We start from the raw sequence: 18,251 nt of genomic DNA, 5'->3' as shown, positions 1-18,251 counted from the left end.
TCATCAGGTACTGTATGGCTGTATTATTTAGGTAATGTATGGTGGTATTCTTTGTGCACTTTATGACGGTATTCTTTGTGCACTTTATGACTGTATTCATCAGGTACTGTATGGCTGTATTGTTTAGGTAGTGTATGGTGGTATTCTTTGTGCACTTTATGGCGGTATTCATCAGGTACTGTATGGCTGTATTATTTAGGTAATGTATGGTGGTATTCTTTGTGCACTTTATGACGGTATTCTTAGTGCACTTTATGACGGTATTCATCAGGTACTGTATGGCTGTATTTTTTAGGCACTGTATGGTGGTATATTTTGTGCACTATATGGCGGTATTCATTAGGTACTGTATGGCTTTATTTTTAGGCACTGTACTTTTGTAAAGCCGCTTACTGAAGAATAAACTGCTACCGTCAAACCATATTTATCACAGTATTAAAGGACCATTAATAAATCTGACTCTGCCAAAAGTGACTTTGGACATATGTAAAAGTGGAGTAAGATGTAAGTGTAATGATAAATCTGGCCCTATATAGTGGTATTCTCTGCGCACTGTATGGCGGCATTCATTAGCTACTGTATGGCTATATTTTCTAGACACTGCATAGTGTTATTCTTTGTGCACTGTATGGTGGCATTCATCAGGTACTGTATGGCTGTATTATTTAGGTAATGTATGGTGGTATTCTTTGTGCACTTTATGGCGGTATTCATTAGGTACTGTATGGCTGTATTTAGGTAATGTATGGTGGTATTCTTTGTGCACTTTATGGCGGTATTCATTAGGTACTGTACGGCTGTATTTTTTAAGTACTGTATAGTGGCATTCTTTAGATACTGTATAGCTATATTATTTAGATACTGTATAGCTATATTATTTAGATACTGTAGGATGGTATTCTCTGTGCACCGTATGGTGGCATTCATTAGTTACCTGTATGGCTGTATTATTTAGGTACAGCATACATACAAGGCGATCAATGACAAACGCACATTTTATCCTTTGTCGCTCAGTCGCTGGTCACACGGAGCAGAGATCAGGAAGGAGCGACCATTGCCTCGTGCCCTGTACATGCCATCTGGTAGACAGAGGGACGCCCCATGCCCCCACCCATTCACTCCCTATCACCCAAATAAAAAGGATAATAAAAAGACACACAATGACCCGTCCTATAATAAACCATATATTTATTCAGGAAATCTCCAAACTTACAAAACGGAGACGGCTTTTAAATAGAAGAGGCAAATTGCACAGAAAAAATAAAATAAAAAAATAAAAAGACAAAAGAAAACACAGGGCTGACCGAGCGCGGCCCAAAACGTGCTCAAGGAATTTTCGCAGTCCTCTGTGTAAACTTTCCATATCGTGCTAGGCCAGGCCCAAGACAATAGACTTTGGATCTCGCTCAGCAGGGACTTGGCTCTTCACAGATAGGTGACATAGTCAGCAGACAGAAGGAGGGGGTGGAGGACACGGCTGGTGTTCTGCAGAGCATTCCTCGTCACCATGTACAGCCCCGATCCGTGAAGGCTTCCTGGGCCTGCGCTTGCGGGATCACCTTCCTTCAGCCCTTGCACACGACGGAAGGTGACTGGCAGATCCAGCCAGCTCACAGTATCGTCCAGGCCTCGTGTAAACATCAGGACGCAAGACGGGAAATTCTCAGATACTGCATGACTCACTCAAGGAAGCCGGCGCTAGTATAACCCGACACCTCCACCTGCAAACCGAGCTCCTGAGACAGTCGGAATATCCAGAGGCGTTCCTGCAGTAATATACAATAGCCGTGCAAACATTGCGGAGAGCGAAGGGTTAGCGGCGGCAATAGATTCGCTCGCGATTGTCCTACAACCAGGATAAAGTCCAGGGATGAGTTCAGCTTATGAATGGTGATCCAGTGTTTCCACAATACGTCACGTGCAAGATACCGCGGCTTACTGCAAAAGTGGCTCCTGCCGCCGTTCATGGCGGTCTTAAGTTTTGTTCTTATCTTTGGGCTTTAACCAGCCTGAAAAGCTGAATCGGGATCTCCTCTTCAGGTTCGGCTCTGGACTGGGCTGCTTCTGTTGGGAATCTGAAAGAGGCAGATTACATTCAATAGGAAATACTGGATTAAAGGGGGTTTTCTTTAACCGATGACCCATCAGTATCTGATCGGTGGGGGTGTGACACCTAGGACCCCCACTGTTCAGCAGCTCCTGTGAGCGCAGTGGCCTTCTCCGTGCTCACCAAGCACAGCGCCACCCAATGTATAGTGGCTGTGCTTGGTATTGCAGCTCAGCCCCATTCACTTCAATTCGGCTGAGCTGCTCCTCGGCCACGTGACCAATGAACGTGACATCAGTGGCATAGGGAAAACTGAGAGAAGGCCTCAGCGCTACTGTGAGCACTGATACCTTTGATCAGTGGGGGTCCTGGGTGTCAGAGCCCCACCGATCAGACACTGATGACCTATCCAGAGGATAGGTCATTAGGCAATTCTCGGAAAACCCCTTTAAAGGGAATGTCCGGGATTTAAGTAAGTACTGATGACCAATTCTCAGGTCATCAATATCTGATCGGTGGGGGTCCGATTCCCAGCATCCCCACTGATCAACTGTTGGACGTGACGGCGGCAGTCAGGTGAGCGATGCAACATCTTTCTCCCGCCGTGACGTCACGTCCGTCGGCCACATGGCCTTTCTGCAGCTCAGTCCTATTCAAGTCAATTGGACTGAGCTGCAGTACTAAGCACAGCCACTATACAATGTACAGAGAAGCTGCAGCAATGGTCCAAGCCCCTTCAAACAGATGATCGGTGGGGGGGGGGGCAGGAGTTGAACCCCCTCCACACCAGTCCGATACTGATTATTTAAGTCCCGGACAACCTCTTTAAATGGGTTGCATGAGAAGGAGCATCACTCTTACCCAGTGGCCGTGTCTGGTCCTGCAGCTCAGCTCCCATTCGCTTGAAAAAGGATGGAGCCGCAATACCGGACACAGCCTACAGATAAGAGTGGCACCATTTCTGGAAAAGATGATGCACTAGACTCAAAAAGGTCTGCCTTTATCAGATGTGACTTGCAAATAATTAAGACGGTGTCCAGAAACCTGCATGTTTGACTTTGGAAAGTCCAAGGAAGATCTCTAATTACCTGAATGTTTTCGGATCATATTTTCCATCATTTCATCCTCTTCCTTTTCCCTGTAAGAATAAGGACAACCTATAAGTTATCTTCTTCGGGGCAGACACTGGCCAGTCTCTAAAGGGTTAAGGGTTGCCATGTTTGGCAGATGTCCCTGGACCTATATCTCAATGGCAGCGCTCTGCAATATGAAGGAAGCTAGTTGTCATGGCCCGTCTCCTCTGTGAACCTACAAGGTCAGATCCAGCAGCTTCACCATCTATGAGCCGAGCGAGCCAAGGTGACCATCATGTGGACGACCAAATCGCATACCATTTTGCCCTTCATCACGTTATGGCCGACCAGATGTTTGGTCTTCAGTGGGATGGGCCAGCATGGGGTATCTGGTCATACACATTGGTTCGGCCAAGCGTGCATGTGTTAAATGGGAAGGAAAGCGCAAGAAGATGTCGTCACCCACCTCTGGTGGTGCCTTACCTACCCCGACAACCAAAGGATCGGACATATAAAATTCAATATGCTCGATCCTTGTTGAGGGACATCCCATCAGGGAAGAGATAATCCTCTGCTATAGGTGTCTGATGGCACCTTTCTCCTCTCTCCCCACTGAAAACACATGCACGCTCCACAGAACCAAGCATGCAAGTGCACGAGGGAGACTGGAGACGTATGGGCACCTTCAGGGCGAGGTAAGTTCAAGGTTAAATATCTGAGCAGAGAATTTTTTTTAGGTAACCTGGTTTTCCAGTCTTACGGGTCACGTTGTAGTACACGGGTATAATGACACCGCTGGCAATGAGGAAACCGGATCATTTACAACCACATTACTGGCCGTAAATCAGGCACAGACTGAGGACAGACATACCGTCCACCTGGAAGACATGAATGGAGGTTATGGAAAAACCGACCCTACACTCCTGAATGCTCAGGCGGGTGACAGCTGTCCATATCGAACCCCCGTCCATACGCATGATCGGTTCTGCCAAGCATGCGTGTGCTCTAAATAGGAAGAGGGTAGAAAGCAGATGTCAGAGGATCGGACATGTAAAATTCAACATGCCTGATCCTTCTCAACATAATCTGTCGAGGGATGCACCCCATACACACTGAGATAGGCAGACTAGACATGCCAAACTTAGTGGGTTCAGCCAACGTCATTCCAATGTATTAACCCCCTTTAGGCTGGAGCAGTAACGTCTGCACATGACACCTTCTTACCGTAATCGGTCTTCATCTAGGCATTCGATAATCTCACTCCTGTCATTGACTATGAGCAGATATTTATCCAGAAGTTCCTTCTCCCTGGTCTTGTCGTTTTGAGATTTCAGATGCTCTGAAAAAAAAAAAAAGGATAGAAAAGATCATATATGTGAGCTGGTCGGCTGACAACCTCAATATCTGACCAGTGGGGAGCGGGGGGGGGGGGGGTCCAACAACTAGCAGCCCCACCGATCAGCTGTTTGAAGAGTCCGTGGTGCTCTGGTTAGCGCTTCGGCCTCCTCACAGGTTACCGAGCACAGCGCCATCCATTGTATAGTGGCTGCGCTTGGTACTGCAGCCCAGACCCATTCACTTGAGTGGGACTGAGCTACTAATAATAGGCGATGTGACCAATGAACATAATGTCATTGGCCTAGGAAGCCAAACAGCTGATCAGCGGGGGTGTCGGGAGTTGCCCCCCCCCCACCGATCACTTGAGGATAAGCCTTCAATATTCTACTCACTGAAAACCCTTTTAAAATAAAAAAATTAAAATTAAAAAAGGGGGCAGCGGTACAGTTTTTGGCTAGTCCATTGTAAGGGCTCAAAAATACAGATAACATCCGCGTGCATGCCGTATTTTGCGGAACAGAACAGCTGGCCCCTAACAGAACAGTCCTATCCTTGTCCGTAATTCGGACAATAATAGGACATGTTCTATGCTTTTTGCGGAACGGACATACGGAAACTGAATGCACACGGAGTAACTTCGGGTTTTTTTTTACGGACCCATTTAAATGAATGGTTCTGCATAAAACGAATTGGACACGGAAAGAAAATACGTTCGTGCGCATGAGCCGTGATGCATATAGGGTCTATGGTCATCCCATCGCAGAATAAAATGGTCAGTGCGTTTCCCTTTTCTTGTGTAATGGCTAAACATGGGGCGGACATGCCCTATGGACAACATGTGCAGCTGAAGGGGGCCCACTGCTCGCTTAAAGCGGCTAGGAGCACTCTACTGTATTAGGAGCTGAGCTAATGCATTTCATGGCTCACAATGAGTGGTGGATTGGAGCGGAGTTCAGCAGGGGGGCCCACCTACTGTGTCCTTACACAGGGGCCCTCAGCTGCAGGTGTCCATCCGCAGGGACTTGAATATACTGTATAGAAGCGATTTCGTCTTGGCATTCGTATCAACATCTTGAGCATGGAGCTGTTCAGAGGAGATGCAGCGGGACACATGATCTGCCTGCCCATTCACCCGGCTAATCTGCTGCTCCATTCCTTTCTATGGTGTGTCTGCTCCACACATCAGGCCAACTGTTAGGCCCCCGGGGGCTTGCAGCTCATCTCCAGCCGCCGCGTCACAATAGGCACCCGTCTGACTCGCACCGCCTGAGCACACCTTTGGGTGACGTGCACTTTCTTGCCCTCACCTGGCTTGTTCATGAGGTTGCGAAGCTCGGTCTCCACATCCTGCTGCTGGTTCTCCAGAGCTTGCTGCCTGGATCTGGAAGACATTGACAAAACCATTAGGAGGCTGTCTACACTGTACAAACGTTGAGCAGCAGCCAAGCTACTATCTTTCAATCAGCGCTTGTTTACAGAGGCCGGCGTCTGCCAACAAACACCCCCGGCCCGCTCCTAATTTCCACCGCCGCTCAGGATACAATGGGAAAACGGTTACATTGCATTAAACCTTTCATGTGTTTCATACACGGGGCGGAAGAAAATCAAAAGCCGTCAATGTTTGCTCAGCAGGATTGTATAACCGGCGGCTCATGGATCACACGTTACCGGAGACGGGTAATACCGCATCCCGTTGTGGACTATTCTAATAAACCGCATGCAGCTTTGGAATAAAGAGGTGCAACACAATACAGAATGACGCCGTGCTGCTTAAAGGGGAGCTCTCACCTCTGCTGACAAGTCTGCATTAGTAACTACTTGCATTCAACCATGTAACAATTGTGGAGCATTTATTCTTATGACTCCACGTTGAGCCTTTCCTGCTATAAGTTATGAATGAATTGCTAGCAGTTTGCAAAGAAGGTCCAGCAGGGTGTTACCAGCTGGGGGTGTGCCCCTGCACAGTCTGACACTATCCAATCAGTGTTGACAATGTCAAACTAGGCAGTGGGACACCCCTAACTGGTAACACCCATCTGGAACTTTATGGCAAACTGCTATTAATTCATTCATAGCTTCTAGCAGGAATAATAAAGGAACGGCACAGCATAGCGTCAAAGGAATAGAGGCTCCAGAACGGTTATTACATGGGGGATGCAAGTAGTTACTAAGACAGAGAAGTCAGGAGCAGTGATGGGTCGTCTTCAAAGGTGTTATCCAACCCTATAATGACCCCCTGCATGGCCGGCGGAGCAGCCAATAGCAGGCCACGATGGCCGACGAGACTTCCTAGCATGGCAGTGGCTGTGCATGGATTTGGAGCGGTGAGGGTGCCAGGGAGCAGGCAAGTATAATGTACAGAAGGGGCACGGGCATTGGGGGGGGGTCATTAAAGGGGTAAGATAACACCTTTAAGTAGGGCTATGGCATAATACTGTGTAACCACAGTTTTAATGTCTATGTAATATTATATTAAAAAAAATATAAAGTATACAGCTGAAAAATTAGAGCTGTAGTGTAAAGCAAGGTGGACAGAGCAAAGGGTTTCAATTCAGACCACCTGAATCCTCCATTAAGCAACCAGACTAAGACCGGTTTCAGACAAGCGTATTACCAGTACATTTATGCACCCGTATTGCGGACCAGTAGGGATTTGTGACGCTGTGAGTTCAGGTCCTGTCCAGGACACTCGCCTCTGAGACGTTTGTTTGAAACTGGACTAAGTATGTGGAAATATCACAAGGATTATGAACATATGTTGGGTCATTCGGAAATATGATCCTTGGAGGAGCACGCTGTAAAAGAAGATTTTCACCAGGTATGAAGTCCTAAAGATCTGAAAACTTGGAAACCACTTTGAGGAACAAAGACAAGAACAAGAGTCTTAGACTTAGTGACCCGAGACTACCTGAAATCCTGCCATACCTCTAATCTTTCAGAGCCCTGAATATATATTTGCTCTGTGTACGCCGAACCTTACGGACTAAAGGAAAAGTACTTAAGAACAAGATCTTACGTCTTCCAGCAGACACATCCCGGACAATGTCCTTTAATGTAATTGGCTGCAGTATAGAAGGCGCGCTAACGTCATTTAAAGCATCATACTCACATGTAATTGAGCTCAGATTCCTGTCTCAGCAGAAGTTGCTTCTCATGAATGAGCTTGAACCAGTCCACCATAAGCGAGTCCTCCGATTCATCTACATAACATGAGAGGACAGCAGTATTTCTCCATTCAATAACATCTTAGAGGCCCCTGCAGCATCAAACTGGGGTTCCTTGGTCCTACCACCAGAGATGATTCTGAGGGCCTCCAACCATCTATACAGAACATGTACGAGTCCCCTAGAACTGTATTAATCTTTGTTGTAACCATTACGTACACAGGAGATGGTGACCATGCCTCTATGTATACCCCCCCCCCCCTCCCTAAGGATAGGCCTTCAATATCAGATCGGTGAGGGTCAGATTCCCAGATGATTAAGGGATCTGCTAAGCTCCTTCATAGTTTACCAGGCATAGTGCTGAACCTAGTACTAGAGCTCAGTCCCACTCATTTGAAGCCAAGACGTCTACCACCATCTGTCTTCTGTCCTAGTGCCATCCTTGGTAAAGGCTCATACTTGGGGGCATTCATACCTATAATGGTCTGGTGTTTTAACATCAGAATCTACAAACCCCCAAAATAAATGTTCCTCGATCCCAACCCAAGGCCCTTACCTCCATCACAACTACGCAGCTGTTTCTCCAACTCCACTCCTTGCTGCTCCAGGTAGTCCAGTTCTTGCTCAATGATTTCCAGCTGTCTCTGGATCTCTTTTTCTGGAATGTATTCAGGGCGAATCTGCAATGGATTGAGATGGACCATTCAGACCATAAACCCTGTGCAGGTCCAGATTCACTAGAATTTAAACTAGCTCAGACTTCAGAGGACAGGGCCATACACATGGGTATCTATCAATCATGGGTCAAAATGAGGTCTAAAGTTCCAGCAGTAGGATGGGGGCACCAACCAAATCTCCTGTCCAGGAACCTCCATCGACCTCAATCTCCGCCTTGTTAGGTGATGACACCTCTAAGCGGGGGTTACGACAGTCTTTCTATACACTAGAGTTGGATTTCTGGGCCTAACAAGGGTCACTAAATCTCCAAAGACAAACCTTGTTAGAGGAGGCAACGTCGTTGGTTTCCACAAAAGTTGGAATGGAGTTTTTAACTGGAAGAAAGAAAAAAATATATACTACATCAGTAAGCACATGGATGGGTCTTGTAGAGGGGTCCTAAGATCCCCCAAGACATTTTAACACGGTGGCACCCCCACATAGTCATTAAAAGTGCAGGGTATTGACCAAAATGGCCTATTTGGATTTATTAATGAGGGCGTCCTGAGCTGCACCATCAATCAGGATGAGGCAATACTCTTCTCTGGCCACAGAGGGCAGCATTTTTGCAATCTATTTCCTACAATTTGCAGAAGGTAGAGGGCGATATTTCACTTTTTGCCTTGGTGCGCTCTTTACCAGTGATATTCATAGGTGAGGTAATAAACTCCTATTTCACCCTTCCCATATTTGACTTTTCTCCTGACAGAAGAGGAAGCCAACAGTTTATCGCTTTATCACCCTGCTATCCTCCCCGTACATGTCAGCCAGAGAACATACTAAAAATCTGCTTAAACGTTATGAAGCAGAAATGCAACTACAGTGTAGAAAAAAAAGCAACGAATGGCTTTCGTATCGACCTAGAAGTAACAATACGTAACTTGGGCATCTTCAAGGGGCAGTAACCCTAAAGTCTACCATGTCTACGTGCAGGTAAAAAGACCCCGTCACCTCTCCTGACAAGTCTATTTTAGTAAATACTCATATTCCCCATAAAATAATAATTCTGAAGTATTTTTGTTTAAAACTCTGTGTTGTGTCAATCTTCTATTATTCCTCCTAGAAACGTGTATAATTATTTATTTAAAAGCACCTTTAATTCCATGGGGTTGCAGATCAAGAGGGGCTTGCACATGCATAATATAAAAGTGCAAAACAAAAACCATTAACAGACTGGTACAGAGGGGGAAAGGACCCTGCCCACAAGAGCTTGCAATCTACAATTGCCAACTGGGCGTTACCGTGAGCCCTGCCAAAGAGTTGTCTATGCATAGTCCCGACACTGGTAGCTCTCATGGGACAGTGTGCGGTGACATACCCCCACCTGCTTATTTTATTCATAAATTTCTAGGAGCAATAATAGAGGAATGCTACAGAAAGTGTTGCTATATCAAGGGGAACACAGTTGACTACAGCAGACTTGTCAGGAAAGGTGAAGGGCTCTTTAAGTAGAATCAGATGTTGTGTATCAGTCATTTCAGGCTAAGGAGCAGCTGACTGTAGAAGACAATAAGCCAGGTTATACGAGTCAAAAGTGAAAGCTGATCTGAGGCACAAGGCATCTGCCAGTAATAGTATACAACACACAGTAATGTCAGAATTCGAACTGGGAAGTCATTTTCCAGCGTCAGGTTTATAACCATATCTGTAACAAGGTCCCCACCTACCATATGTCATTCATAATAATATTTACATTAAAGGGCATCAACTCCATTAAAACGAGACATGCTGCCTGGTAGAATTGATCCTGCTGGTTAAAATGATACCTGCCTTGTCAAAATCGGTTGTGGCGTTCCTGAGAAAAAAATACTTTTATTCTTTATACAAATGAGGGCTTCAGTGCACCAAGGGGAGTGGCCAGCACTGGAAAGCTGAGGGGTCAGGCCCCTCCCCTTAGTACACCAAAGTTCGCAATTGTATAAAAAAAATAGTCTTTTTCTCAGGAACGCCACAACCGATTTTCACAAGGCAGGTGTCATTTTAATCAGCAGGATCAACCCTACCAACCTGCTTCAATATGGTTGATCCTACTGACAGGTGCTCTTTAAGTGAGCGCTATTTAGCAGGAATGGAATGAAAGTCTAATCAGACCGACCTATGGCGCAGTTACTTTCAACTTACTTATAGGTCGGTATGTTTCTTTATATACTGTATGACAGTACACCATATAGACAGAGTCACCAACACAAGGTAACGCACAAACACAGCAGAGCTGAGCTTGTCATCTGTCACAAAACTGCAAGTTTTAGCTGCCATCCTTAAAGAGTTCAATAACAAACTCAGCTCTGCTACCTCCATATTAGGATCAAAAGGATGTCATAATTGAATGCAGGAAACACAGCTGCAAACAAAAGAGATTATCTTAATAGACAGGATCGTACTTTTTGGGCAGCGATTTTATCTTTAGGAGCTTTTTTATTTTTTTATAGTCGGCTAAATTAAGATCTTGCCTCTAAACTTAGCCCTGGAGGAGGCAGCACCGGTGCACGCCTGATCCAAGCTATGATTTCCTACAACCCAGGACGTTAACGTGACTCATATGGGCGAGGTAGAACTTGTGTAACTTGTCACATTATTGAGATCATGTGTTCGGCCGGCCGAACGTTCACATGAAGTCCCTTCCATTCTTTCAATGAGTTAAAAATAACATCAACACCTAGGTGACACCTTATGGGTGTGCGACCTGCGCGGAAAAACAGGGTACATAAGAGACCGCTGCTGAAAGGGGGCACCACCAATGGCGGCTGAGGCTTGAAACCAATACAGATCTCGTATAGCGGTATTATTTATAGAGTGAATAGACAGTATTTAATATTGTTAACTGGTATATGGTCACTATAGGATAGTGTTACTTGAGCACTTTGTACATTATTCTAGTAGTGTGTGCTGGTGGCGGCTATGGTATGGGTATTTGTACACTGTATGGCGGTATGTCACACGGGGGACACCAGAAAATACTCAAAATATAATTCCCCCCTTCATCTGGGCATAGGGACTTGTGTATGTAGCCAGATACTGGGTACCACCATACTGACTTAAAACAGGGCTTCTTGGAGTTCCATCAATGTGTCCATCACTTTTACAGAAAGCAAAACCAAGACCTTCCATCCCTTTTCCAAAAAAAAAAAAATCCACTGCAGTCCCCACAGGGTGGTCCTCCCTCACTACTCCCTCCAGGTCATGTCGCCCTCGGAGCCTGCATAGTGGAGTCATGGCCCCCACTCCCCCATCCTCTGTATATTCCCACTAGAATGGGTAGGGACATTTTACCACTCTAGACCCAAGGAGAACTGGTTCACACTCTCTTAAAGGGGTTTTCCAGGGTTACTATAGTTTTTAACAGACATGCTCACATAGTTGCTTACTTTATGTAAATTTTCCCTATTTTCAATTTGGACTCTCCTGACCCGTTTTCACCATTGTAGATCAATCACTCGGGTTTGTTTCCATCCTGTATGTAGCACTTCCTGTTCCTGTATCCAACCAAACCCATGATGCACTTCTCCTTCCTCTGCCACAGCTTCAGCCCCGCCCCTGACGCCACCCAGCTAGTTTATAGCCCCTCCCACCTAGCTAGTTACATAGACACTATGGACAGCATGGACAGCCCAAAACGGGAGATAGCAGTAATAAAAAGGTAAAATAAATGCAACGTTCATAAAAGATTATTTTAAGGGAAGTTGATCCAAACTGGTAAATCCCTTTAAAGGGTAACTGTCATGTTTTCATCAAATTTTTTTAGCATATGTTACTGCTGCAGCAGCATTACGCATAAAGCAATCTTTAGTTTCGTCATATACCGCTGTTTTCCTCGAGTTTTTCCCTTAGTTACGGCTGTTTAAACATTTACAATATGAGGACCTTCTCAAGATGGCTCCTCTGCCAGTTCTCTGAGGCCAAAACTGCTTTCCCTCACTTCCCATACACACTTGCTGTAGCCAGCAGCTCCCTGCCAGCCAATCAGATTGGATTACTGAGAGACACGCCTCCTCACTCTGAAGCCTAATGCAGACATGCAGTGTGGAGGACCGCCCCTCCGTCTTCCCGTCTTCTTAGCCAGAGTCAGACAAGCCATAGCAACAGTCTTTTAAAGGATCAGCGGAAAGGGACAGAGGCCATTAATGAAAGCTGCTATAAGGTAATTACAGATCTTTTGGCAATCATTGACAGACTAACTCAGGTATACATGCCGAGCTCTAATAAACTAGCAAATAAAATCATAAAAAAATATGACAGTTATCCTTCAAGGAAACCCAAGATACTTTTCTTATCTCAGTCCACACAGTACAATCCACCCTCTCGGGCCGGTCTCCTTACCAGGGAGTTTATCTGTAGAAGAGCTTTTCAAGGTTTCTTTGTCCGATGTCCAGTGTGAACGCCAACTAGGCACCTCGGGGTCGTGGGTCATGGCGCCCTCCTGCCACTTTAGCTCAGGTTGGGGCCAATCATTTAACAGGTCTATTTTGGCAACCAGAAGTTTCTTCTTACCGGGGCCCACTTTGGGCAATTCTAGATAGAAAAAGACATTTACATCACAATGAGGAACGAGACTAAAAATAAACGTAAAAAATAAATAAAAAACAAGACACTTTCTAATAGAGAGCGACAATCCAACCGTAGTAACGATATCCCGCAGTCACATGACTGATCTCATGTCCCTTTAGACTCTGTTAACAGTCGCATCATCACTTCCAGTTATAATGGAACGGTCATCAACAGATCCCATTGACTTTAATGGTGCCAATATACCCAGAGCCACGACGCTCTGCCCGATCCGTTGGGTTGAGCCGAAGTGTCTATCATATTGCAGGGTTATTTTTTCCCATCCACGAGATGTGTGAAAGAATTACCCTACGGTTCCGGTGGCGGGGCAAATATGGTCAGGATATTAGAAAGCATCTTGTTTTTTTTACTAAACCATAGGCCCCTGCCTTTTTTAAACCCCCGAAGACAACCCCTTTATAATGCACAAGATGTACATGCACCACAATAAAAACTGTACCAAATGACAAACACAACTCTGCTACATCTGTGTATAGATAATATAGATCTCTGTGCTGCACGGACATAATGCAACCCTCATAGCGGGCAAGTCACACTGGGATGGGCCATGCTGGTGCACACGCATGCCACAGATACTGAATGTTATGTCTTTTAAAAAAGAAAGAAAAGAACAGCTCCCTCCTCCCCCACACACAACAAAGTGGTAGAAACATGTCTCCCGATAAGAGACGGAGCGTGTTGTCACACGTAGACCTCACATAAGAGACTGACCATTCTGAGATAGCATCGCTAGGACGATGGCGGCACCCTGAGGCCAGGGAGTCCTCCTCCCACTCCGTTTCTGAGTTATCTTGCTCTGGCAGATACTGGATGGAAGTGACAATCACTAAGAGCAGCCATGACAGTGACCTGGGAGGTTGTGTAATGTACAGACAGTATCACACACAGCTGCATTTAGCTCTGTTCTGTGTGTCAGTCTTTACAGCGGTTCTGGCATTCCCTTCGCGAACCAAGAAGATCAGGATAAGTAAAGCCAACCAAGCAGACGGGACAACTGGTAGACGAGCGTTTTGCCGACCTGTATTGCATCGTCTTATCTCCCCGAGGACAAAAGGATCGGGCAGTTGAAATCCAACACGCCCGATCCTTATCTCCCCGTCAGGAGAAGTGTCGGGAGGTCGCCAACCTGCGGCGTTCCTGCTGTTGTTTAACTACAGCTCCCAGCATGCTACGCTCCCTTCTATGGGCGTCTCGAGAACACTCGAGCAAGAGTGCATGCTAGGAGTTATAGTTTCACAACAGCCGAAGCGACGGAGGTTGTTGACCACTGCATTAGGCTGACCCTGCCAAAATTGTGTTCAGCTGACGCCCACCTATAATGGGGTTGTCTCATGGACATTATGGTGAGGGGTCGGCCATTGCTTGGGCAGCTCCCGATCCGGCTGCCTGAGAGCAGGACATGGAGCAATCAGCCGATCGCCCCGCGAGGTGCCTTTTGGAAGGGACAGGTCTCTGACGAGACATCTCCTTTAATCTTACGAAGACGTAACATGTGATATCATCAGTAAGCCATGCTACATAGGCGATATCCATCGACAGGGCCCCCGGGAAATAGATCGCAGTTCACTTCAAAACACATGCAGGGGTCAAAGCACAAGATAGGGGACATGCATGGATTACATATGACGGCACGAAGAGGACGCCGCACCTTAGGGGAGGCCTATCTGATCCCGGTTTGCATTGTCAGCTAGGTTTGAGAAGAAGAAGAAGGACAGACAGTCAGATCGTACAATACATGAGGAACAATGTACATACACGAGGGGAGGGGCCTCCTTACAGCAACCAATCAGAGATCAGCTTTCAGTTTCTAAGCTGTAGTGGAAATGGGTGGTCGCTGACTGGCTGCTATGGGCGACCAGGTTACATTGTTTTTGTTTTTTTACTTTCGACCATTTTTATACTGTATACAAGTCGGGCTCTGTTCACATCACATTAGAGCCCATGTTTGCTTTATATGCTACCGGTGCAGAAATCAAATCTATCTATAGGGGTCCATTCATCTGATGGATTCCAATGAGCGCCCTTTTGTTTGTTTTTTACAGCATTGGCTTCTATGGGTGACATATAAAGTGGCGTACGCGGAGGCCTACCGCTGAAGGTATACATCACAATATCCTCCCTATGTATACCTCCGACAGGAGGCACAAACATGATGTGAAGAGAGTCTAATAGGTTAATGCAGAATATAACAATCAGAAGATCAGAGACCAAAATTATATAAATATTACAAAACAACAACAAAAGACAAAGAACAAAATAAACAAATATTATAAAAATAGAAATTTATAATAAATCCTAGCCATTTCTAGGAATGAGCGAATCGACTTCGGATGAAACATCCGAAGTCGAATTCGCAGATAACTTTGTTTCAATACTGTACGGAGCGAGCGCTCCGTACAGTATTAGAATGTATTGGCTCTGATGAGCCAAAGTTATTACTTCACGAAGTCTCGCGAGACTTCGCACAATAACTTCAGAAATTGATTTATACTGTAAAAAAAAAAAAAACATTTCCCGAACTCGATCTCAGCTCCAAGTTGATTCACTCATCCCTACTGATGACCTATCCAAAGTTAAAAGATCTCGGACAACCGCTTTAAAGGGAACGATCCAGGACCAGTAAAACGTGGCCACTTTCTTCCATGAACTGGTCCGCGTGGGACGTGTGTGGTTTTGCAGCACAGCCCCATTCACATAGTTTGCCAACTGTCCCGAATTTTCAGAGACCGCATCCTGGCAAATTTGGGCCGTCATGGGCCAAAATGGGTGGGGCTTATGTAAACCCTGCCCATGTGGGTGGTCCCGGGTTGGGGGGGGGGTTCATTTCGGGAGAAAAGCCTAACATGTCCCGAATTTACCAACTACAATAGTGGTAAGTATGCATTCACTTTAATACAGCAGAGCTGCAATACCAGACACAACCCACTGACAGGGGTGGCGCTGTTTTCTCTAATACTTTCTGAAATTATTTGGGATATTCAGTTCTGTCCCGCGTATTGTCTCATTCACACCGTTAGGGTATGTACCAGAGCATAAATATATAGAAATAATACTGATTGGCACTGGCTGTATGCAGACAGGCAGCACAGGGGGATCGGATACAACATTTGCTTGGAGTTTAGACATTTTTTACTATTCTTGCACATGCTTGGCTCTATTGGTGTCCAATGAAACCGTAATCTATCACAGACCACATATGCCAACGTAGCGGGTGCCCACATAGCGCCAATCTCTGTAGAATCATTGAGTATTAGAGCCTAGACCTCTATTATTTACAGACAGAGCAAAGGCACTTCTCAGGATTTTCTCTTTTTACCTGTGACCACCCAGCTTGGTGTAACAGTGGGCACAGGCGGCTCAACTGGCTTGTTCTCTTTGTTTGCAGGACTTGGAGCGATGATGGTTATAGTTGTTTGTTTCTTGGGAGTTGTAGTGCTCTCCGGCTCCTTTGGCGCTGGCTTCGGCTCATGCACGGTACTACGAAGAACATACGGTAGGTTAGTACAAAATAACATCTGCCATGAGCCTCAATCGGAAAGATGTGTGACAATGTCTGCGGTCAGGAAGCAGGAATGGCTTGCATTCAGTAACGAAGTGTTATTCCGCACGCAGCTCTGCAGCCGGTGGGGTCAGAAGCCCAAAATCCCAGGATTTTCCCAGACGCACACTGTAAACACACATCTGTCTCAAGCCATACAATTATTCCTAATGCCGACACTTGGGTGAAATGGGCCTGGAATTAATCACTCAAAGATTCTATTTAAGGAGACCCAGGCATCTGAACTATTCCAAGACGCCAGGATAGCAGAGCGTGATTTTAGGGAAATATTGCTTCATAAAAGGCTTCTGGAAGTGAATTATTTCCAGGAAGATCGTAAGATCTACGTAAGATCTCCCAAGTAATGCTGGAAACATGCAAGGGGTGTCTGCCGACTGACCCTGTAGGTTCACATTGGACATATCATGCAACATGAGAATCCCCATTTAAAGGGAAACTATTAGCAGATTCAATGATGCCCTAACCTCGGGCGGCATAAAATGTGAGACAGGCTACGTCCTTACAAAGACCTTGTTTTACTCTGAAACGCTGAGGTGTTTAAGAGAAAGCATAGTTTTAAAAAGAGCGAGGGATGGAGAGAAGTGTCCTCTGGGGGGGGGGGGGGCTTTCTCCTGCAGGTCTCTGCTTGATGGACAGATTTCTCCCTATCTGCGTATAGGCCAGGGATCAGCGACCTACATCTGTAATAATATGACTATGACTCCCAGCATGCACACTTGCTTAGCAGTTCTTAGAACTCCCATAGAAGCGATTGGAGGATGCTGGGAGTCATAGTTGTACAACAGCTGGAATGCCGAAGGTTGCCGGTATGGGAAACGCAAAAGTATATAAAAAAAAATTGGTTAATGCAGGTTTCCAAAGTACTGATAACCTGCTGCTTCAGTAGGCTTGAAGAATATTAGTTTTTGAGCAGAGTACTACTTAAAGAGGACCCCCAGCCTCCTGACAAGTCTGTTTTAGTAACTAGATAAGATGCCTTTATTGTCACTGTACAATACAATGTAATACAATGAAATGTTGTTTGGAGCAATCCTAGATGCCATGGACAGAGGAACAAGAACTGACATTTAAACTAAAGCATTACACTAGAAAAAAACTAAACATTGCACTAGGAGGCATTACTATTCACAGTTCACAGCATATATATAGCAAGAGCAAAGTAGGAAGCAGGAACTACCTGCATTTCCCATGTAATAACAAGTCTGGAGCATCTATTCTTATGACTGATGTACCAATACTTTATTATTCCTGCTAAAAGTTATAATATAATTAATAGCAGTTTGCAATGAAGGTCCAGATGGGTTCTTACTAGTTAGGGGGTGTCCCTACACTACCTGACATTATCCAATCAGGGCTGCCAGTGTCAGACTGTGCAGGGACACCCCCACCAACTGGTAACACCCATCTGGACCTTCACTGCTAGTAATTCATTCATTCATTCATTCATTCATTACTTCCAGCAGGAATAATAAAGGAATGCCACAACACAGTCATAAGAATAGACGCTTCAGAATAGTTATTACATGGGGAAAGCAAGTAGTTACTAAACCAGACATGTCAGGAGAGGGGGCAGCTCCTCTTTAAAGGGCACCTACCTATTATTTTAAGCACATTTTGACATGTCATAGTGACATATAAGAAGTTTTAATCATGGGGGGCAAGGTGCTGAGACCCCACCAATTACTAAACAGAGGAGGCAGAAGTACAAAGCTGAGAGCAGTGACCTTCATTTCTGATCGGCCCTGCTCGGACTTTCCTCGGAGAGCGGAGCGAGCTCTGTAAGGACTTTC

The 18,251-nt window shown here is 45.6% G+C and overlaps 1 protein-coding gene across 1 annotated transcript in view; it reads right to left on the bottom strand.

The window, feature by feature from the left end:
- Window positions 1-1,170: 1,170 nt before the first annotated feature.
- Window positions 1,171-18,251, bottom strand: part of MICALL2 (MICAL like 2) — a 45,837-nt gene continuing 28,756 nt past the window's right edge. The window contains 9 exon segments of the mRNA XM_044304556.1: window positions 1,171-2,075; window positions 3,136-3,185; window positions 4,345-4,459; window positions 5,766-5,839; window positions 7,568-7,658; window positions 8,179-8,302; window positions 8,619-8,674; window positions 12,657-12,848; window positions 16,219-16,379. Coding sequence (XP_044160491.1) covers window positions 1,975-2,075; window positions 3,136-3,185; window positions 4,345-4,459; window positions 5,766-5,839; window positions 7,568-7,658; window positions 8,179-8,302; window positions 8,619-8,674; window positions 12,657-12,848; window positions 16,219-16,379 — 964 coding nt within the window. The 3' untranslated portion in view covers window positions 1,171-1,974.

This window comes from Bufo gargarizans, chromosome 8 (assembly GCF_014858855.1).
Source record: "Bufo gargarizans isolate SCDJY-AF-19 chromosome 8, ASM1485885v1, whole genome shotgun sequence".
Lineage (NCBI taxonomy): Eukaryota > Metazoa > Chordata > Amphibia > Anura > Bufonidae > Bufo > Bufo gargarizans.
Note: the sequence above shows the minus strand (reverse complement) of the source record. Positions and strands in the feature narration are given on the sequence as shown.